This window comes from Trachypithecus francoisi, unplaced genomic scaffold (genome assembly GCF_009764315.1).
Source record: "Trachypithecus francoisi isolate TF-2019V2 unplaced genomic scaffold, Tfra_2.0 Lachesis_group19, whole genome shotgun sequence".
NCBI lineage: Eukaryota > Metazoa > Chordata > Mammalia > Primates > Cercopithecidae > Trachypithecus > Trachypithecus francoisi.
The window spans coordinates 34,440,471-34,463,769 of record NW_022681464.1 but is presented as its reverse complement, the minus strand read 5'-3'; the positions used below and the strand labels follow the sequence as shown (position 1 = coordinate 34,463,769).

The following is a 23,299-nucleotide window of genomic DNA, read 5'->3' as shown; positions in this document are numbered from 1 at the left end:
TTTTTTTTTTTTGAGACAGAGTCTCGCTCTATCGCCCAGGCTGGAGTGCAGTGGCCGGATCTCAGCTCACTGCAAGCTCCGCCTCCCGGGTTTACGCCATTCTCCTGCCTCAGCCTCCCGAGTAGCTGGGACTACAGGCGCCCGCCACCTCGCCCGGCTAGTTTTTTGTATTTTTTAGTAGAGACGGGGTTTCACAGTGTTAGCCAGGATGGTCTCGATCTCCTGACCTCGTGATCCACCCGTCTCGGCCTCCCAAAGTGCTGGGATTACAGGCTTGAGCCACCGCGCCCGGCCGGAAAGCCTCAATTCTTTACCACTTTCTACTTCCTCCTTACATCAAAGATAGGAAAGAGAAAAATCAGGAAAAAAAGCTCAATATTCTGATTCTTCCTGTTTAGCTGGAGCTTTCCTTTTCTATCGGGGTTTCTTCAAAGTACAGTTCAGGCCTTTTAAAAATTAGCTTCAAATTCCAAAACAATTAATATTGCACCCTCCTTGAACAGTAAGTTAAAAAAATGGGTTTCCACTCTGTAAAAATACAATCCTTAAACCTATCACTGGTATCAGCAGATCAATATAAAAAAATACAGTACCAAGCTACACTGGTATATTTCCATATTAAGAACTTCAAAATATACTTATCACTGAGACCATAGTCCTTGCATTAGTTTTCAGTCCACTATGAACAATTATCTGCTGCATGTAAACATGTCTAAATAACTATAGATAAAATACATCAATCATAAATTTCTGTAAAAGATAATAAAATATCTTCTTTAAAAAACAAAACAATAAGCTATTACTGCATTGTTTCCAATTTTATGAAAATGGAACAACCATATGGTTGTTGCCAGTCCTGAGTTCATCGTAATAAAAATGGCCCTAGTTCCTGGTTAAAGTCAGCAACCAATCCATTCTCTTCAACAGATGTCTTCTAGTGGTGTAGGCAAGAATTTGTTTTACGTGCTATTCTGTCCATTAATAAAATTATATACCAGAAACTGACCAGTGCCACAGTACTGTGTTGCAAACAGCTTTCCATCAGGAGTGGGATCTGAGAAAGCAATTTCTTCTTTGCTCAAGTATGAGCCATATATAAAGTTACTCCTATTAAAAAAAAAAACGGGGGGGAGGGGTTAAGTGCAAAATGTTAAAAAAAATTCTTTCTAATCATTAAAACTGGAATAACCTGTCAAATACAATTTGACTAAAAAAGCTTTTTAGGTCCTGTTGTGTGTGCTCAAAATTGTTGAAAATAATTATTCATTTATAATATTATCAATAACCTGAGGTTAAATTTTAATAAAAGCAACAATGTAAAAACATTTACCCAACATCTTTTCATGACAAAAATATTTAACTAAGAGTAGAAATAATTTCCTCAACCTGATCAAGGGCATCAAGGAGTATCAGAGTTAACGGTGAATGACTGAAAACTGTTCCTCAAAGATCAGGAATAAAAGAAGACTGCTCTCACCTCTTCTATTCAATATTGTATTGGAGGTTCTAGTCATGAGGAAAAGAAATAAAAATCATCCAGATTGGAAAGAAAGAAATAAAACTATCTCTTTTGCAGACGAAAAGGCCTTGTTTATAGAAAATCCTAAAAAATTCACAAAAACAAACATAAAATCTAATAAACGAGTCTGGCAAGGCTGCATATTCAAGATTGATATTCAAAAGTAAACTGTATTTCTATACACTTGTAATGAACAACCTAAAACTGAAATTTAGGGGGAAAAATTCAATTTATAGTAACATCAAAAAAAATTAAATACTTGCCAGGTACAGTGGCTCACACCTGTAATCCCAGCATTTTGGAAGGCCAAGGCGAGAGGATTGCTTAAGCCCAAGAGTTCAAGGCCAGCCCAGGCGACATAGCAAGACTCCGACTGCACTAAAACAAATGAAATTTTTGCCAGGTACATGGCTATGGTCTCAGCTACTCAGGAGGCTGAGACATGAGGATTTCCTGAGCCCAGGACATTGAGGATGAAGTGAGCTGTGTTTGCACCACTGCACTCCAGCCTGGGTGACAAAGTGAGATGCCGTCTCCAAAAAAGAAGAAAAAAAAACTCGGGAATAAATGTAACAAAAGAAGCGTTAAGACTTGTACACTGAAAACTATTAAACATTGCTGTAAGACATTAAAGACCTAGGGCCAGACGCAATGGCTCACACCTGTAATCCCAGCACTTTGGGAGGCCAGGGCAGCAGGTGAATTGCTTGAGCCCAGGAGTTTGAGACCAGCCTGGGGAACATGGCAAAACCCCATCTCTATAAAAAATAGAAAAATTGGCCAGGTGCAGTGGCTCACACCTGTAATCCCAGCACTTTGGGAGGCCGAGGTGGGTGGATCACTTGAGACCAGGAGTTCGAGAGGTAGTGGGCACCTGTAATCCCAACTACTTGGGAGGCTGAGGCAGGAGAATCACTTGAACCTGGGAGGTGGAGGTTGCAGTGAGTAGAGGTCCCGCCACTGCACTCCAGCCTGGGACAACAGAATGAGACTCCATCTCAAAAAAAAAAAAAAAAAAACCAACTGGCTGACCTAAAAACCTCTTTTGAATAATTAATTATAACCTCCTTTATTAATCTTTATCAGAGGTGCTTTATAGGACAAAAAACAAAACAATTTTTCTGAGTCTCCCTTTTATATCTTTGACAGTCAAGTGATAAAAGAAAAACTAGAGATTTCGATAGTTTACAAATATTCTTGAATTAAGATAAATTTCTCTAAAAGCTGAACTCCCAAGGAACTTTCCACATTTCTTTGGTTATATTTAAAATTCTTCGAAATGAAGCACAACTTGAAATAGGCAGGTTATTTTGGCCTAATATCATAGTTACAAATAAGTAAGACGAAACAGCTTAATAGTGTTTAGCCTACAGTGCTTTCTTCCTCCTCACATTAAATTCACATAAAAAGTACTTACAGATCCAATACACTGATAACCTCATGCAAAATTTATAATTAACACAAATAAAGGTTATACACACATTAATTAAATGCCAATTTTTATACTAAAGCTCTGCCTAAGTCCTAAACTACTAAAAATGATTTGAAAGATTACATTCAAGTTACCTTAGGCATTCAATCATGCGAGAAGCAATTTTCTTCCGACGCATCATGCTGAATACCCATATTCGACTGATCCCACAGATTGCAGGCTCTGGTAATGTTGAGCAGCACCAGGCTTTTTGCCTTTCAAATCTGACTTTTTCTTCTTCTGACCTGATAACTGGAAGTTTCTCTTCTATAACTCTGTAGCCCTACAGGTGTCAAAAATGGGGAAAATTTTAAAGTGAGATTATTACTTAGCAACTAATACTGATCTGGTTGAGGAGGTTATGACATTTGACTGGCTTAACAAACTATGGGGTTACTTATGTTTTCACTCTCATTTTTAGGAAACAGACAACCTCGATCTGCATTCTGTTCCAGTTCACTTACTAGCTGTATGACCATGAAAATAAGTTACAATTTCTCTAACCTTTGGGTTTCTCACTGGAGATATCCATCACTCATTTTGAGAGATTAAACCCAAATACATACAAAGTCCTTTGCCATCACGAGGAGCCCCCCAATAGGAACTGAACATTAGGTCTCTCCACCTCCCACACTCCAAGAACCAGCAAAAGTACTTGTTAAGAACACAGCAGTAATAATTGTTTCTGTGATTGCTGTCACAGTTCTAGATTTCACAGTTGTACAAGAACTGAGACTAGGGATAGGAGACAAATCAATAATTTAAAAAGCCATTTCATCACACTGCAATCTCTTTTTTCAAAAAAGTACCTTAAAAAGCATACATCGCTTTTATGGTGGCTATCTTTACGGGAAAAGAAAAGAAAATTAAAAATATCTCTGCCAGTCTAGCTGCCAAAATATAACACAACTTTTTTTTTTTTTTTTTTTCTGAGACAGAGTTTCTTCTGTCACCCAGTATAGTGGTGCAATCTCAGCTCACTGCAACCTCTGCCTCCTGGGTTCAAGAGAGTCTCGTGCCTCAGCCTCCCGAGTAGCTGGGATTACAGGCATGCACCACCATGCCTGGCTAAATTTTGTATTTTTAGTAGAGATGGGATTTCACTATGTTGGCCAGGCTGGTCTTAAACTCCTGGATTACAGGCGTGAGCCACCATGCCCAGCCATGACTGACCTTCTGATGGCACAAGATATAAAACTTAAAAGCAAACAGACAGTAAAGAGTCAGCAAAAACAACCCTAACAAACATTACATAGTTATCCTTCTAGTCTAAACACTGCTATAAGTCATTTATGGATCTAGGTGGAATAGAAACTTAAAAACACAATAGTCTGAACTATGTAAAATTAACTCAATTGCAGTATGGCAAACTTCTATGAGTTAGTCAATTTATATCAAATTAATTTCCACAAACTACCCTATCAGTTACTTACTTAAATTAATTTTGTTATTATAGCAAGGTTCATAAGCACTATACAATAATTTCAGGCTGAATATTTATTCATTTATTATTTTTTCTAAAGAGACAAAGAGTCTGGCTATGTTGCCCATGCTGGAGTGCAGTGGCTATTCACAGACACAAACATAGCACCCTACAGCCTCAAACTCCTGGACTCAAGCAGTCCTCCTATCTAAGCCTCCCAAGTAACTGGGACTACAGGTGCCACCACACCCAGCTGAAATTTTAAAACATGTAGCTTAACATATATAGAGAAACTCCTGCAAACTTGCTTTGACTTTTCACTTTTTTAGAAAATTTTATGACCAAGCATATATCTGTGCAAGCAGCTATTAACCCACTTATGCCTAGTGTTCCATTATTGGAACACTAAGCATGTGGGAGTTATTTATATCCTACTGCTCAAGGTCATCGCCAAGGTCTTATTGTTCACCCATGCAAGAAATCAAAAAATTGTTGCAACCTTCGGCATAAATTAGTTAATATGCTAAAAGACACCATCTGAACAGCAGTCACACACAATGCACACTGAGTTCATGAGCAAGAACTTAGCAGAAAAAAGACAGAATTCAGGTCTGCCTCAAAGTGAGATTAGGGAGTCCAGAAGCTTCTGTTCTCTTAGGATGGTCTCACCAGTTTCTACTAACACTCATAATATAAACATACATGATTCCACTGTTTGTTTTTTGTATAAATAGGCTACTAAACACAAGATAACTACTCTTTTAGAGTTCAACAAAGGAAGTGGCGATCTGTTCCAGGCGTGGGCCTTTTTTTTTTTTTTCGAGATGGAGTATTGCTCTGTTGTCCAGGCTGGGTTCAGCGCATGATCTTCAGCTCACTGCAGCCTCTGCCTCCCAGGTTCAAGCGAGTCTCCTGCCTCAGCCTCATGAGTAACTGGGATTACAGGCACACACCACCATATCTGGCTAATTTTTGTATTTTTAGTAGAGACAGGGTTTCACCATGTTGGCCAGGCTAATCTCAAACTCCTGACCTTCTGATCTGCCCACCTCAGCCTCCCAAATTGCTGGGATTACAGGTGTGAGCCACCATGCCCGGCGGTGTGGGCCTTTTATAAAGGCACAGATAGTAAATATTTTTGGCACCGCAGTCCACCTGGTCTCTGCTGCAACTATTCAACTCTGCCTTTGTGGTACAAAAGTAGCCATAAATATGTGAGCCAAATAGGTGTGGGTGGGCAACAGTAAAATTTTATTTACAAAAACAAGTTGGACTTTGCCCACTGTAGTTTGCCTAGTCTTGACTTACTGCAGTGCTAGAGGGACTAATTGAGAAAGACATTACGTTGGTATCTAACATGGAAACATCCAAAATAAACTTGGATAGTATTCTGATTTTTTGGGGGGGCGGGGCGGGGAAGAGGGATGGAGTCTCACTCTGTCACCCAGACTGGAGTGCAATGGTGAGACCTTGGCTCACTGCAACCTCCACCTCCCGGGTTCAAGCGATTCTCCTGCCTCAGCCTCCTGAGTAGCTGGGATTACAGACGCACACGCCCGGCTATTTTTTTCTTTTTTTTTTTTGAGACCAGGTCTCGATGTGTCACCCAGGCTGGAGTGAAGTGGCACAATCTTGGCTCACTGCAACCTCTACCTCCTGGGTTCAAGCAATTCTCCTGCCTCAGTCTCCCCAGTAGCTGAGACTATAGGCACGTACCACCATGCCCGGCTCATTTTTTGTATTTTTAGTAGAGATGGTGTTTCACCGTATTAGCCAGATGGTCTCGAACTCCTGACCTTGTGATCCTCCCACCCTGGCCTCTCAGAGTGCTGGGATTACAGGTGTGAGCCACCACGCCCAGCTACTTTTTGTATTTTCAGTAGAGACGTTTCACCATGTTGGCAAGGCTGGTCTCGAACTTCTGACCTCGTGATCCGCCCACCTTGGCCTCCCAAAGTTCTGGGATTATAGGCGTGAGCCACTGCGCCCGGCCTGATGGTATTCTGATTCTACAGAATTTTTATCTTACTGACTTGAGAAATTAATTCCCATGCATAACCATTACTCCACTATGGTAAAGACTCACACATGGGAATTCTTGCATTAAAACTGTTCCTTACATAAAATGGAGACAAATTCATCAGGATTTATGTTATTTGGGATTACGTCGTAAACTCATTAAACACCAAATTACTTAAAAATATTCTTTAAAAATCACTTACCCATTGGATATGTTCCGCAATTAGGCACCCAACTACTTTTTTGTCATTGGAAATGAAGAGAAGTGTTTTAGTTCTGGAATAGCACATTAGTGGAGCCTGTTGAAAACCTAAATCATTGTCAACCATCTCTCTAATCTCGTCAACCTGCCAAATAAAGAACAATAATTATTTTTAAATGAAAACATTATATACATGTAAAAACACACTATTTCAGTTCAGTAGATAGACTTTATTCCAAGCAGGGCATCCTCTCAAGAGTTCTTTTGGGCTGGGCATGGTGGCTCACACCTGTAATCCTAACACTTTGGGAAGCCAAGGCAGATGAATTGCCTGAGCTCAGGAGCTCACGACCAGCCTGGGCAACATGGTGAAACCCCGTCTCTACTAAAATATAAAAAAATTAGCCAGGCGCAGCAGTGTGCGCCTGTAATCCCAGCTACTTCGGAGGCTGAGACAGGAGAAACCCTTGAACCTGGAAGGCAGAGGTTGCAGTGAGCTGAGATCACGCCACTGTACTCCAGCCTGGGTGACAGAGAGAAACTCTATCTCAAAAAAAAAAAAAGAGTTCTTTTGAAGGACTGTACTGATCAATAACTATTTTTTAACCCCAAGGAACACTTTGCAAAATGAAGGAAGAACTGGAGGGTGATGCCAAACCCGAGTCTAGAGAACAAGAGGGATGGGGTGAGAGCTCCTACAATAGATTATTAGAAACATTAAGACTTCATATTAGAAGTATCTAATTTGTGAATTAAAGAGAACTTCACTGGAATCTTAGCTAGGCAAGCTACTTTTCTTCCCAACCCTTAATTAGTACTCTCATCAGTAAAATGAAAGTGAGTAGAGAGAAAAGGAATTCATATTTACTTCCTATCAACCACTTATAGGCCAGGCATTATTCAAAGCACTTTACAAATATTTCACTTCAATCCCACATTTCTTGGAGGTTCCTTACTTTACATATGGAAGAAATAAAACTCAAAAGTTAAACCACTTTCCCATGTCAGATATTAGACATCTAGAAAATCAAGAAGCAGAATCACACGTGAATGCAAAATGTTACTATGGCATCAAACCATGCTTCTTACAGTTTAGCTCCTAAGTGACCAAAGTCAAACATGATAAGCTCAAACTGTTCGCAATCAAAATTAAGACCTCTGTAGGTATTCAAACATTAGTCCCTTCCCCAATTAAAAGATACTGCAAACAAAAGCCAGAGAACAGTGGCTGATGCCTATAATCCCAGCACTTTAAGAGGCTGAGGCTAGAGGAGTTCAAGGCCAGCATGGGCAACACAGCAAAATCCATCTTTACAAAATTGTTTTATTAGCCAGATGCGGTGGCACTTGCCAGTAGTCCCAGCTTCTCAGGAGGCTGGGACACGAGGGTCACTTTGGTCTCAGGAGTTTGAGGTTACAGTGAGCTATGATTGTACCACTGCACTCTGGCCTGGGTGACAAGAGTAGAATTCTCATAAAAAAAATAATAAAATAATAGAGTCCAATAACACTCATTTATGTTATTAAGTTTAAAATGCAAATAATCCTTAAGAGAGTTAAACATTCATACCTCTGGCATGCAGAATACCATGCAGCAAATCCCTTACTCAGTGATGAAGACTCAAGTCCTCCTAATTCTGAGATAGCATCCTACAACTCCTAATTCCTAAAGACAAGTGATTCACAGTTCCCTAGATTTTAATTTTTAACTTATTATGGGTTAGTAAGATTTTATTCAGATAAACGAAAATGAGGAAATTAGCATCTACTGAGGGTTCCTTCTAAGAAAAGTCTGGTTGCCACATATGGTAGTGTAGCAAAAGTTCCCACTGTGCATTTCCAAATGTGAATAGCTGGAATTCCAAAAATTCCTTAATTTAATTTTCATTTAAGTTGACCCTTGAACAACAAAAGTTTGAACTGTGTGGGTCCATTTATATGTAGGGTTTTTTTCAATAAATATATTGGAAAATTTTTTGGAGAATTTCGACAATATGTAAAAACTAGCAGCCAGGCACAGGCACGGTGGCTCACGCCTGTAATCCCAGCACTTCGGGAGGCCAAGGCGGGTAGATCACGAGATCGAGACCATCCTGGCCTCGAGTAGAGATGGTGAAACCCCATCTCTATTAAAAATACAAAAAAATTAGCCGGGCATGGTGGCAGGCGCCTGTAGTCCCAGCTACTCGGGAGGCTGAGGCAGGAGAGTGGCGTGAACCCAGGAGGTGGAGCTTGCAGTGAGCCTAGATGGCGCCACTGCACTACAGCCTGGGCGACAGAGCGAGACTCTGTCTCAAAAACAAAACGAAACACTAGCAGATGAACCATGTAGCCTAGAAACATCAAAAAAAAAAAAAAAAATTGAGAAAATGTTAGGTTGTCATGAATGCATAATCACTGATCCGACATTAACTCAACAAGAATTTACTATTGTGCAAGAATCAATGTTTCAAATACAAGACAGGTTGGGCATATTTACATGTCACTGTAAATACTATTGTCTATTCTGTTAGGCAGCAGTAATATGAAAGCTTATTTGGGTATCTAAGATTGTCCATTCAGATAAACAGAGTATCTGAAGTTAAGAACCAGAAGATAAACTTACATATTTTAAATAGACTATTAGCTAAACTTTCAAATAACAGATGCAAAGTATTTTCCTTCAACCATCTTTTCAAGTGAAGTATTCTTAAGTTTAAAGAAGTCCAATTGCTAACCTAAAAAAAGTATAATAAACTGTTTTCCTCGTGTTTCCAGACATTTGGGATACACTCTAGTGTAATTATTAGTTTTTCAGATACACAACTGAACCCATTGCTTACATTATGAGGTATTTCTTCTGAAAAAGCATCCAGAGGTTGAAGAAAAACATACTTAGTATATTATTTGAAAGTGTAATGAACATATTAAACTTATTTAAAAATAAGTTTACCTTATGGTTCCTGATTTTTTTAAATAATCTACATAATAAAATGGTTCCAGGGTTCATTATCTCTCTAGTTCATTTCTCAACACAATAAACTCTCTGAATACTTGAAGTATGGAACTCTAAGTTCGACTAACACTTGCCTCACACTAGATAAGATAAACTTTTGTGTTTCTGCATTATATTTATAAACTGGAATATAGCCTTATCTCTTAAAAATATTGTAAGATTAAGTCATGTTTAATTTCAGGTTTACTGTGACCTACTTAGCAATCCCCTTCTGCAATAAGCTTTTATTTAGAAATTTTCCCTTAGAATGAAACTTTACATTTTATTGATTTTCCAATTATAATTAAGTTTTTATTTCTAGATTGTGAAATTATTTAGTTGGCATCGCTCACTTAACAGAAGATAAGCATGTCTGCTTTGGCACTCAAATTATTAACTACTACTAATAGAGGACAATTTAGTAATAATACTGGACAGGCCGGGCGCGGTGGCTCAAGCCTGTAATCCCAGCACTTTGGGAGGCCGAGACGGGCGGATCACAAGGTCAGGAGATCGAGACCATCCTGGCTAACACGGTGAAACCCCGTCTCTACTAAAAAAAAAAAAATACAAAAAACTAGCCGGGCGTGGTGACGGACGCCTGTAGTCCCAGCTACTCGGGAGGCTGAGGCAGGAGAATAGTGGGAACCCGGGAGGTGGAGCTTGCAGTGAGCTGAGATCCGGCCACTGCACTCCAGCCTGGGCGACAGAGTGAGACTCTGTCTCAAAAAAAAAAAAATAATAATAATAATAATACTGGACAGTACTCAATTCATTTAGAATTCATATACTGGACACACTATAAAGTTCAACATAATTTTTGAATTGGGTTATACCCTTTAAATGCTTATTTCTTGCTTTCAGAATAGATGTTTAAATACACTATGCCAACAATCTGTTATCCTCTTAAAATTAACTGCAAAATGGGCCAGGCACAGTGGTTCATGCCTGTAATCCCAGCACTTTGGGAGGCCGAGACAGGCAGATCATGAGGTCAGGAGTTCGAGACCAGCGTGGCCAATTTGGTGAAATCTTGTCTCTACTAAAAATACAAAAGTTAGCTGGGTGTGGTGGCACAGGCCTGTAGTCCCAGTTACTCGGGGGGCAGAGGCAGGAGAATCGCTTGAACCCGGGAGGCAGAGGTTGCAGTGAGCCAAGATCGTGCCACTGCACTCTAGCCTGAGCGACAGAGCAAGACTCTGTCTCAGAAAAAAAAAAAAAAATTAACTGCAAAATGATATCCACTCTGCATGAAGTTTCACTGGAAATTTACCTTTTTCAGGGCATACTTTGGGTCTTCAGGAAGAACCATTATTATCCTGCCATCAGGGTATTCAGCCAGAATTCTTTCTTTCTTCCAGCCCTAGATACATATATATATATATGTAAAGTATCAATTTTATGTATATTTTATTCATCATATCCATGTACAAGAGAAAAAGTACAATTGGTCTAAAAATTGCAAACATGAAAAATATATGTTCATTAATGCTTAATAAAGCATGATAAATAGGCTATTTTGTTAAGCATACAATAGGTAAAAGGCAAGCTAATTTCTCTCTACTACTCATTCAGAGATACAACTAACACCACAGGAGTATTTCTAATTTATCATTTCCCATTTTAAATTAATTTTGAAAGCCACACACCAAAAGCAAGCCCCTTAAAGTCAATAATTCCCAGAAACTATAATTCTCCCAGATGCTTGATAAAAGAATTAAACTCTTATATTTCATTGGAACATGGTTACCTCCACAAACAAACACTCAAAGTTTTATGTCTGGCATGCCAAAGACCTCCAGGAGGTTTCAAATGAACTGATTTGCATGCAGTAGCCCAGTATGAAAGGAATAGTTTTATGCTTATTGATCACAACTACCAAAGCCACAAGAAGGAGACTATAAAAAATATAACTACCTTCTAAGAATCTAATAGGGAAGGAGAAGCTACGTTGTGTGTATCTGAAGTTAAACATACTCAAAAAAAGAGAGGTAATAAACTCTTCTTCAGATCCACACTCGTGGTGATTAATGAGCAGAACCTGCATAAAAAAAACAAACAAAACAAAAGCCACTTAAATCTAGTAAGATGGGACTGAACCAGAGGTTAAAACTAGGAGCTTTGAAGTTCAAAATAAGTACAGAAGGAATGAGCTTAACTAGTTGTTCCAGTTGTCTTAACCCAACCAACTTTACATAAAAAGGCCTTTCCATAAGCCATTTATACTTCCAATAAAGAAAACCACCATATTTTTTCTGATGTTTCTTCTAAGAACACAAAAGCTCAATGAAACCAAGAAAATGGCAACTAGATTTCTTTAAAAATATACTATGGCAAGTATGAAAGCAGATTCGTTTTCTTAAACCATCAAGAATTTTTTGGAGGGGGGAGGGTAGAAAGATCATTGTTGGGAACAAAAATTCTAGTTAATAAGCTTGGTATATGTAACAACTTAAATTAAAAGATTTAAAATCCAAAACTTGTTTACATAATAGAGTACCCAACAGAAAAGTTAAATTCAGACGATTAAAATTAATTATCATTGGTAACATGTTCTCAAGATTTGAAAAGAAAGAAGACACAATAGCCACAGAAATCCTTTTTTCATCTAAGAAACTAAATCCGTAGTTCTTCAACCTAAATAAGGTTTTAAAAAAGAAACTTAAGGCCGGGTGTGGTGGCTCATGCCTGTAATCCCAGCACTTTGGGAGGAGGGCGGATCACGAGGTCAGGTGATCAAGACCATTCTGGAAACCCCATAGCTACTAAAAGACAAAAAATTATTGTAGTTTTAGGCGGGTGTGGTGGCACGCGCCTGGAGTTCCGCCTACTCAGGAGGCTGAGGCAGCAGAATCGCTTGAACCCGGGAGGTGGAGGTTGCAGTGAGCTGAGATCACGCCACTGCACTCCAGCCTGGGTGACAGAGCGAGACACTGTCTCAAAAAAAAAAAAAAAAAAGACAGAAAGAAAGAAAGAAAAAATCTGAATCATATACAGATCTGAATATAGGTAAACAATTTTTAGAAGATTTACAAGATATCACCTCTTTAAAAACAAATTTCTATTAGTAATGTTACTTTATGAAAAAGCTTTTAAATTTATGAACCTATTTTTAATAAAATGAAGAGATTTTCACTTTAAAACAACAAAAAGACCTAAAAATTTAAGTAACCTCAAGTTATAAGAAAACCATTCTTCCTGAACTGAATCATCTAAAGACACTTCCATAAACTATTTTCCTATTAAATGCCTTTAAAAATACTGGTTTCATGTCATTATATTGCATTGTAGACATTGGACAAATTATTTTGCTTTACTAATTTTTAAGTGCAAAACTTTCTCTTGAAACCACTTCAGACTTGTATGTTCATGCTGACATTTTTATCACAATTCAATTTGATAAAATTTTATGTTTTAAATAGTACCGTTTTTTTCATGTACTAAATAAAAGCCCTTTAAGAAGCAAAGACTGCCAAGGGATACTTAGTACTGCTTAGGTTTCTAATGTTCATGTAAATAGCAAGTTTTATTAATGTAATTTACTTATTTGAGACAGAGTCTCACTCTTGTCACCCAGGCTGCAGTGCAGTGGCAAGATCACAGCTCACAGCAGCTTCAAAAGCTCCTGGGCTCAAGCAATCCTCTTACTTCAGCCTCCCAAGTAGCTGGGACTACAGGCGTACACCACCATGCCAAGCTAAGAAAGCACATTTTAGTGAAAACTTTTAAGTAATTCTAGAGTAAAAGTTCAGGGTTTAGATCCTTGTTCTTGGTAGTTACTAGATGCATGGCCTTAGGCAAATCACCGGAACTCTGATTCTTTTTCCTGACCTAAGCATTCTAAAAAATGGCTATCATCACCTCCATCACTTGGGGTAGGTACGAGGGTGCTATACCTAAGACGACTGCTCAAAAAGTAGCCACTCAGTAACTCTTAGTAACTTCCATTCTCCTTTCTTACTAGTATCAAGCTAAGATCAATGCACTAATCTAACAAAACAGTCAATCAATAAATGTTCCCAAGGTTAAATACAGCAATAAATTCAAATCATAGACAAACAAAAGATGAAAGAAACAAGTTAGCTAATATTTGTTCAAATAACATACTCAAGACACATCTATGCCTCAACTACAGTTAACTGCTCGTCAGCAATAACCACATGACCCTCCTTACTTCAGAGAAACTTAGAGGTTGTAAAGTCCATCTAATGCTTAAAATTAAGGGAGAGAAATGCAGGGTTCAGGAAAGAGTGCATGCAATTTAGAAGAATAACCAAATAGCCACAATGTTTCTGCAAAGATATAAATTCCAATGCAGTGCACTTACACTTCTGACCTTTAACTCCAATATATTTCAGCACTAGTACATTACACATAACCCTCTGCTAACAAGTAGTATTTTCCAAAACCCATTTTTTTCTTACTTCATCCATTTGGCTACTTCACGAAAAGCAGAAAACTTTATATTCCTAATATGTATTTCTAATAGCAAGAAATTATTATTATTATTATTTTGAGACAGAGTTTCATTCTTGTTGCCCAGGCTAGAGTGCGATGGTGCAATCTCAGCTCACTGCAATCTCCGCCTCCTGGGTTCAAGCAATTCTCCTGCCTCAGTCTCCCGAGTAGTTGGGATTACAGACATGTGCCCAGCTAATTTTTTTGTATTTTTAGTAGAAACAGGGTTTTTCCATATTGGTCAGACTGGTCTCAAACTCCCGACCCTCAGGTGATCCACCCACTCAGCCACCCAAAGTGCTGGGATTAATAAATTATTATTCTTTTCTCCTTGCTATTGCAGCTACTCTAAACTGTACAGTCTAAAGAATGGATTTCTCTTTTTTCCATCAAAAAAAGGATTACAATTAGAAACAAAATACACTGAGTGGTAGATACGTATATACAATGATCAAAATTCAAACCAAACACTTAAGATGTGTAGATTTAATTGTATAAATAATACTCCAACTTTAAAAGTTCATATTAATCACAATTTCATAAAAAGGTTGAATGAGAATATACATTTGAAGGAGTATTTGAAGAAATAAAACCAACAACCAGCTTTTCAAAAAATAAACAAATATTACAAGGGAAAAAAACAGATCCAGGGAGAACCTAGGGATTAAAAGATACTAAAGGGACATACCAACCAATGTAATATATAAACCCTAATTCAAACAAATAAACATAGAAAATCACGAGCTATTTGGGAAGCTTTTAACTCTGATGGAAAACTTGATTTCAATAATTAATTCATTTATTGAATGTGTAGTTATATTATTTAAGGTACTTTTATGTTTAAAACAGGAATAATCTTTGGCCAGGCACAGTGGCTCACACCTGTAATCCCAGCACTTTGAGAGGCTGAGGAAAGCAGATCACGAGATCAGTAGATCGAGACCATCCTGGCTAACACAGTGAAACCCCGTCTCTACTAAAAATACAAAAAAATTAGCTCGGCGTGGTGGTGCGCGCCTGTAGTCCCAGCTACTAGGGAGGCTGAGGCAGGAGAATTGCTTGAATCTGGGAGGCAGAGGTTGCAGTGAGCCAAGATAGCACCACTGCACTCCAGCATGGGTGACAGAGCGAGACTCCATCTCAAAACAAAACAAAACAAAACAGGAGTAATCTTCATCTTTAAGAAATAAATATTTAGAGGTGGGACATGGTGGCTCACACCTATAACCCCAGCACTTTGCAGCGCCGAGGCGGGCGGATCACCTGAGGTCAGTTTGAGACCAGCCTGCCTAATCTGGTGAAATCTCGTTTCTACTAAAAATACATTAAAAAAAAAAAAAAAAAAAAACCTAGCCGGACATGGTAGCATGTGCCTGTAATCCCAGCTACTCAGGAGGCTGAGGCAGGAGAATCACTTGAACCCAGGAGGTGGAGGTTGCAGTGAGCCAAGATCACGCCACTGAACTCCAGCTTGGGCAAACAAGAGTGAAACTCCATCTCAAAAAAAAAAAAAAAGAAAAAGAAATACATATTTAGAAATACGTACTAAAGTAATAACATGATGCCTGAGTTTACTTCAAAATAATTGGGAAAGTTAGATGAAGATGATTATCCATGAATTGTTGAAGGCAGGTGATCAGTACAAAGGAGTTCATTACTGTGTGTGTGTGTGTGTGTCTGTGTGTGTGTGTGTGTGTGTGTGTGTGTGTGTGTGTACTGCATTAAACTTGTTTTGGAAAATTCAAATTGCCTATTGTCAAAACTGTACCAACAGCCCAAGGTTTGTTCAAGCATCATTTATTTAGAAGGAAAAAATAAAGGCCAGGTGCGGTGGCTCACGCCTGTAATCCCAGCACTTTGGGAGGCTGAGGCAGGCGGATCACGAGGTCAGGATATCGAGACCTTCCTGGCTAACACGGTGAAACCCCATCTCTACTAAAAATACAAAAAATTAGCCAGGTGTGGTGGTGGGCGCCTGTAGTCCCAGCTACTCAGGAAGCTGAGGAGGGAGAATGGCGTGAACCCGGGAGGCGGAGCTTGTAGTGAGCCAAGATCGTGCCACTGCACTCCAGCCTGGGGGACAGAGCAAGACTCCGTCTCAAAAAAAAAAATCACTTGTCAGTCAGGCGCAGTGGCTCATGCCTGTAATCCCAGCACTTTGGGAGGCCAAGGTGGGAGGATCGCCTGAGGTCAGGAGTTCAAGACCAGCCTGGCCAACATGGTGAAACCCCGTCTCTACTAAAAATACAAAAATTAGCCAGGCTTGGTGGCAGGCACCTATAATCCCAGCTACTCAGGAGGCTAAGGCAGGAGAATCCCCTGAACCCAGGAGGCAGAGGTTGCAGTGAGCCAAGATCACACCATTGCACTCCAGCCTGGGTGACAGAGCAAGACACTGCCTCAAAAAAAAAAAAAAAAAAAATTACTAAAGGAATTTGAAAAATAGGCATTTCAACAGTAATTTAAAAAGTTAAGTTGAGGCCAGGCACGGTGGCTCACGCCTTTAATCCCAACACTTTGGGAGGCCAAGGCGGGTGGATCTCCTGAGGTTAGAAGTTTGAGACTAGCCTGGCCAACATGGCAAAACCCTGTGTCTACTAAAAATACAAAAAATTAGCCAAGCATGTGGCACATGCCTGTAATCCCAGCTACTCAGGGGGCCGAGGCAGAAGGATTGCTTGAACCCAGGAGATGGAGGTTGCAGTGAGCAGAGATCATGCCACTGTACTCCAGCCTGGGTGACAAGAGCGAAACTCCATCTCAAAAACAAAAAAAAACAATACTGGTAAAGATGTGTGCCTAATCCATATGGCCATATAGAACTTCAAAGTGCTGAAAAGTCTTAGATATTACCACTAGTTTGAAAGTGACATACACATGGAAAAATTCTCTCAATTCAATAAATATGTGCTGACTACCTACCATGTATACAAACCATTGATCTTGGCAGTATAGCATAGTGGGAAGGAGAATTTCAAAAATCAGAAAAACCTAAGATTCGAATGCAGACTCGGCTACTCACTAGCTGCACTGCTTTGGGCAAATTACTTAACCTCTCTAAAACTTGGTTTCCTCACCTATAAAATAGATATAAAAACAGGCCTGGTGCAGTGGCTCATACCTATAATCCACACTTTGAGAGGTAGAGGAAGGAGGATCACTTGAGCCCAGGAGCTCTAGACCAGCCTGTTAAGAGCAGCATGGTGAAACCCTGCTCTAACCAAAACCACCAAAAACAAAAACAAAACAGAACAAAACAAAAAACAGAAAAGTACTGAGAAGCTAAATGAGAAAACACTATAAAATGTTGACCATTGGGCCTAGCACAATAATATGTACTCAATAAATAACAGTTCCTATTATTACAGCAACTAAGCATTTTAGTTGGTTTAGCAGGTTTTGGTTTTGGTTTTGAGACAGGGTCTCACTCTGTTGCCCTGGCTGGAGTGCAGTGGTGCAATCATGCCTCAATGCAGCCTCAACCTCCTAGGCTCAAGCAACTCTCCCAAGTCAGCCTCCCAAATAGCTGGGACAACAGGCATGTACCCCAACACCCAGGTGATTTTTCTATTTTTTGTTGAGACAGGGTTTTGCCATGTTGCCCAGGCTCGTCTCAAACTCCTGAGCTCAAGTGATCCTCCCACCCTGGTCTCCCAAAGTGCCAGGATTAAAGGTGTGAGCCATCGTGCCCGGCTGGTTTAGGTTTTTAAATCTTCCAATGCCTTCATGCCTTACAAGGTCATTCATGATCTGGTCCCCCATCTACCTCTTTCAGCCTTATCTCTTGCAGCTTTTCCAATACAACACAGTCACAAGTCATAATGAAATATTTGTCTGACCTTTCACATACTGCTCTCTTGGCCTGATATGCCTTTGCTCTATACCCTTCTGAGCTCAAGGGACTCCTACTTACCCTTTCTGAATTTATTAAGTGCTAACCTGACTTTTCCAATCTTCGTCATATGTCCTTGCTCTACGCTCTATATAGTACCCTGTATATCCTAAAATACTACTGTAGCATTTTCCACACAATTTAAATGTTTACCCATTGTCCCTCACACTGATCTGTGAACTTACATAAAAGATCTTTATAATAATTTTTAAAAATAAGGTCAACAGCTAATAAACGTTTAAGAAATAAATAAACCTCGGAAAAAATTATCACATAAGATACTGCTGTCATTGCTTACAGATTTGAAAAAAAAAAAACTAAAGAGAAAAAGAGTTAATATGCTATGGTCATACAACTAGTAAATGGCTCATTAGGAAACCACATCCCTATAGTTTAAGCTTTCTTTTCTACTATGCCACACCGACCTCAAGAATCTTATAAATCTAACAGGAGAAACTATAGTATACACATGTCTTTAATACAAAGTGCAATGAAGTATATGCTTCAAAGGAAGTTTTTCTTGATTCTAAAATAAGCTTTATTCATTACACTTCAACGTTTCTGAATCCAAAATCAGTCTATCAATACATATATTTAATATATTTCTTAATTCTCAAAGAAACAACTATCAAATTGAAGCAGGAACCTGTAAGAAAAGGCAAAATGGCCGGGCGCGGTGGCTCACGCCTGAAATCCCAAGACTTTGGGAGGCTGAGGCAGGCGGATCACGAGGTCAGGAGATCCAGACCATCCTGGCTAACACAGTGAAACCCCGTCTCTACTAAAACTGCAAAAAAATTAGCCGGGTGTGGTGGCGGGCGCCTGTAGTCCCAGCTACTTGGGAGGCTGAGGCAGGAGAATGGTGTGAACCCGGGAGGTGGAGCTTGCAGTGAGCTGAGATTGTGCCACTGCACTCCAGCCTGGGCGACAGAGCAAGACTCCATCTCAAACAAAAAAAAAGAAAAGAAAAGAAGGTATTTACCTGGGATTGAAAGGCACGTATAAAAATGGGATGGTGGCCGGGCACGGTGGCTCAAGCCTGTAATCCCAGCACTTTGGGAGGTCGAGGTGGGCGGATCACGAGGTCAGGAGATCGAGATCATCCTGGCTAACCTGGTGAAACTCCGTCTCTACTAAAAAAATACAAAAAACTAGCCAGGCGAGGTGGCGGGCGCCTGTAGTCCCAGCTACTCGGGAGGCTGAGGCAGGAGAATGGCGTGAACCCGGGAGGCAGAGCTTGCAGTGAGCTGAGATCCGGCCACTGCACTCCAGCCTGGGCGACACAGCAAGACTCCGTCTCAAAAAAAAAAAAAAAAAAAAAAAAATGGGATGGCATTCTTGGTGGTGGGAACGCTAAGAACTAAAAAATAGAGGAAGGCCAGGCACAGTGATTCATGCCTGTGATCTCAACACTTTGGGAGACCAAACAATTGCTTGAGCCCAGGAGTCTGAGACAAGCCTGGGCAACATAGTGGGACCCTGTCTCTACAAAGAAGTAGAAAAATGAGCTGAGTGTGACGGCACATGCCTATAGTCTCAGCTACTCAGGAGGCTGAGGCAGGAGGATTGCTTGAGCCTGAGAAGTTGAGGCTGCAATGAGCCATGATTGCGCCACTGCACTCCAGCCTGGGTGACCAAGTTAAGACCCTGTCTCAAAAAACAAAAATAAAAAGGCGAGGAGGGTGGTGGATCATGACTGTAATCCCAGCACTTTGGGAGGCCAAGGTGGAAGGGCTGCTTGAGGCCGGAATTTCAAGACCACCAGGCCAACATAGCAATATCCATCTCAAAAAAAATTTAAAAATTTAAAAATTGGCCAGGCATGGTATCTCACCCCTGTAATCCCAGCACTTTGGGAAGCCAAGGCAGGCGGGTTGCTTAAGCCCAGAAGTTTGAGACAAACCTGGGCAACAAAGCAAGACCTTATCTCTACAAAAAGTAAAATAATCAGCTGGGCATGGTGACACATGCTTGTAGTCCCAGCTACTGTGGAGACTCAGGCAGGAGGATCCCCTGAGCCAAGGAGTTCAAGTCAACGGTGAGCTCATCGTACCACCACACTCCAGCCTGGCCAACAGAGCAAGACCCTGTATCTTAGGAAAAAAAAAAAAAAGGAAAGAAATAGAAATCTATTCCCTCCTTATTAAGAGCTACAGAGTTTTCTGAAGGATCAACGTGTCTGGGTCTTTTAACCATTAACTCCAGTATTTTGATCTAAAAAACTGCATTTCCATAAGGTAGTGTCCTAGAAGTAGAATCATTTAATACAACTTGTTTGTAAAGGCTGTTTCTTAATATAAAACCCTGCTCTAATTTTTGAGACCCTATCTCTAAAAAGAAAACAAACCCCAAAATGCCATTTGAGTACCCATCTCACCCAGCATTCCTGCTTTGACCCTGAATACGGTATCTGGACTGCAGAAATCTACTTTAGGACCATGATGTTACAACCGTGAAGCACAAGAGTCAACACACTAAGGACAGCAGAGTGCCGACTGAGAAATGGCCAGCATTCACAATGACATTACTGAACTGCTAGATGGAACCACCCTGACATGACACACCTCCAGACTTTTTTTTTCTTTTTTTGAGACAGAGTCTCACTCTGTTGCCCAGGCAGGAGTGCAGTGGCACAATGTCAGCTCACTGCAATCTCCACCTCCAGGATTCAAGCGATTCTCATGCCTCAGCCTCCCAAGTAGTTGGCATTACAGGCAGACACCATCACACCCGGTTAATTTTTGTATTTTCAGTAGAGATGGGGTTTCACCATGTTGGTCAGGTTGGTTTCAATGTATGTATTTGGAAGTTCTGCTCCCAACTAGGATAAAGAAGGTCAAAGGCCAGACACGGTGGCTCACACCTGTGATCTCAGCACTTTGGAAGGCCAAGGCAGGTGGATTACCTGAGGTCAGGAGTTCAAGGCCAGCCTCGCCAATGTGCTGAAACCCTATCTCTACTAAAAATACAAAAATTAGCTGGGCATGGTGGCACATGCCTGTAATCCCAGCTACTTGGGAGGCTGAGGCACGAGAACTGCTTGAACCCAGGAGACAGAGGCTGCAGTGAGCCAAGATCACGCCACTGCGTTCCAGCCTGGGCAACAGAGAGAGACTCCATCTCAAAAAAAAAAAAAAAGAAGGTCACAAAAAAGATTACTGTGCCTATTGTAGTAAGAAAACACCCAATAAATGAAAAAGTATGTGTTTTTAAAGACACTGAAACGGTACAGAAACAAAATGTCTAAATGAACTGATTTTCAGAAATGAACCAGCCCTTCCTAAGTGAGCAGAGACCAGTAGCCATTTTTAACCCTAAGATGTTGACTATGTCTGGGAAGCATGGGTGAACAAGCAAGACTGCAACACTGCAGAGAACAAGGAAAAGAGTCTCAGCAACTTGATCAACATAACTGGGAGAACTGGGTCAGTTAATAACCAACAGTCATCAACTTTTTAGATAATCAGATATTATTTAGTTAACTGACCCAATTTTCCCATTACGATGATTAAGTGAACTTCTACTATAACATCTAAACCTTACAACTACATGAATATTTCTCACAAGATATGCCTGGGTCAGACCCAATAAAAAGTCAAATGGGAAGAATTATGATACTTTTTTCTCTTCTGTCACCTTCAAATATTAAAGAATCCTAAAAATCTCTTTATTAGGATTTACATAGTAAGCACTTTTCAACTGGTAGCAACAATATCCCAGTATATAAGAAATACTTTATTCGATGTAAATCTCATCTCAGAGGTCATTTGGACTTAGCAAATACATTGGGTTCATCGGTATTGCTTATGACTTTAAAAGACTCATGGTCCAAATTCCACTCAACCTCTACAGCCAAAATTAAACAAAGCCAACAAGTCTATTACTGAAAAATGTTATCACAATGTACATCTCTGGGAGTTCTGCTCCCAATTAGGATAAAAGAGGTCACAAAAGATCACTGTATCTGTTGTAATAAGAAAACACCCAATAAATGAAAGAGCATGTGTTGGCTGGGCACGGTGGCTCAGGCCTGTAATCCTAGCACTTTGGGAGGCCGAGACAGGCAGATCACGAGGTCAGGAGATCGAGACCATCCTGGCTAAAACAGTGAAACCCCACCTCTATTAAAAACACAAAAAATTAGCCAGGCATGGTGGCGGGCGCCTGTAGTCCCAGCTACTAGGGAGGCTGAGGCAGGAGAATGGTGTGAACCCGAGAAGCGGAGCTTGCAGTGAGCCAGGACGGTGCCACTGCACTCCAGCCTGGGCGACAGAGCGAGATTCCGTCTCAAAAAAAAGAAAAAGAAAAGAAAAAGCATGTGTTTTTTAAAAGACACTGAAAAGGTGTAGAAACAAAATGTCTAAATGAACTGATTTTCAGAGATGAACCAGTCCTTCCTAAGTGAGCAGAGACCAGTAGCCATTTTTAACCATAAGATGTTGACCAAGTCTGGAAGCATGAGTGAACAAGCAAGCCTGCAACAAACAGAGAACAAGAAGAATCTCTTGCTGGAACAAAGAGAAACCAACCAGAATTATGTGGCCTGGCATGGCAGTCTGAAATCTGAAGAAACTCCAAATACAGCAATAATTATCTACCAACTCTCTCCCATGGGACAACTGTACCGTTGGGCTGGAAGGTATAGAGAGTTTTAGTGCTGTGTGGAGCTTAGATCCCCAATCTCAGTTGCAGAGAGACACCTAATACCAGAACAGAAAACTAAAGTTTCAAACCCAACTCTGACCTGACCCAGTTCAATTTTTAATTAGATCTAAGCAATCAGTCCCTCACCATAGTTAACTGACAAAAGAAAAGAGAAAGTGCTCATGGGTAAGGAAAAGGATACTATCTACTTCAGTCTCTACTATTTCTTCACACACCATCTCCAACGTACAATAAAAATTTACAAAACCAGATAGGAAGACTCAATATTAAAAGGTCAGTTCTTCCTGATTTAATCTATAGATTCAATGCAATCCTAATAAAAAACCCAGCAAGCTATTTTGTAGATATTGACAAACTAGTTCTAAAATTTGTACTGAGAGGTAAAAGACTTAGAATAGCCAACACAAAATTGAAGGAGAACAACAAAGTTGGAGGACTGACACTATCCAATTTCAAAACCTACTATAAGGCTAGTTATCAAGCATGGGGGTAGTTACCCCCAAGCTGCTGTTCTTGAGATAGTGAGTTCTCACAAGATCTGATGGTTTTGTAAGGGAAGGTTTTCCCCCTTTGCTCGGCACTTCTCTCTCCTGCCACCATGTGAAGGAGGACATATCTGCTTCCCCTTCAGCAATGATTGTAAGTTTCCCAAGGCCTTCCTAGCCATGCAGAACTG

The 23,299-nt window shown here is 40.2% G+C and overlaps 1 protein-coding gene across 10 annotated transcripts in view; it reads right to left on the bottom strand.

Moving 5' to 3' along the window:
* ESCO1 (establishment of sister chromatid cohesion N-acetyltransferase 1) overlaps positions 1 to 23,299 on the bottom strand; it is an 83,559-nt gene that overhangs the window by 9,163 nt on the left and 51,097 nt on the right. For 4 of the 10 annotated variants that reach the window (XR_004429256.1, XR_004429255.1, XR_004429254.1 and 1 more), the window contains exons 9-12: positions 10,882 to 10,971; positions 6,636 to 6,779; positions 3,086 to 3,273; positions 1,007 to 1,107 (exon numbers count right to left, since the gene is read on the bottom strand). Coding sequence is in view for 5 of the 10 variants with exons in the window: in XM_033178171.1 (XP_033034062.1) it covers positions 1,007 to 1,107; positions 3,086 to 3,273; positions 6,636 to 6,779; positions 10,882 to 10,971 (523 nt within the window). In the remaining 5 variants the exon portion in view is untranslated. Of the gene's footprint in view, positions 1 to 178; positions 1,108 to 3,085; positions 3,274 to 6,635; positions 6,780 to 10,881; positions 10,972 to 11,525; positions 11,650 to 23,299 lie in introns of those variants that run through there. The other 6 variants (XM_033178169.1, XM_033178170.1, XM_033178168.1 and 3 more) reach the window with 4 other exon arrangements.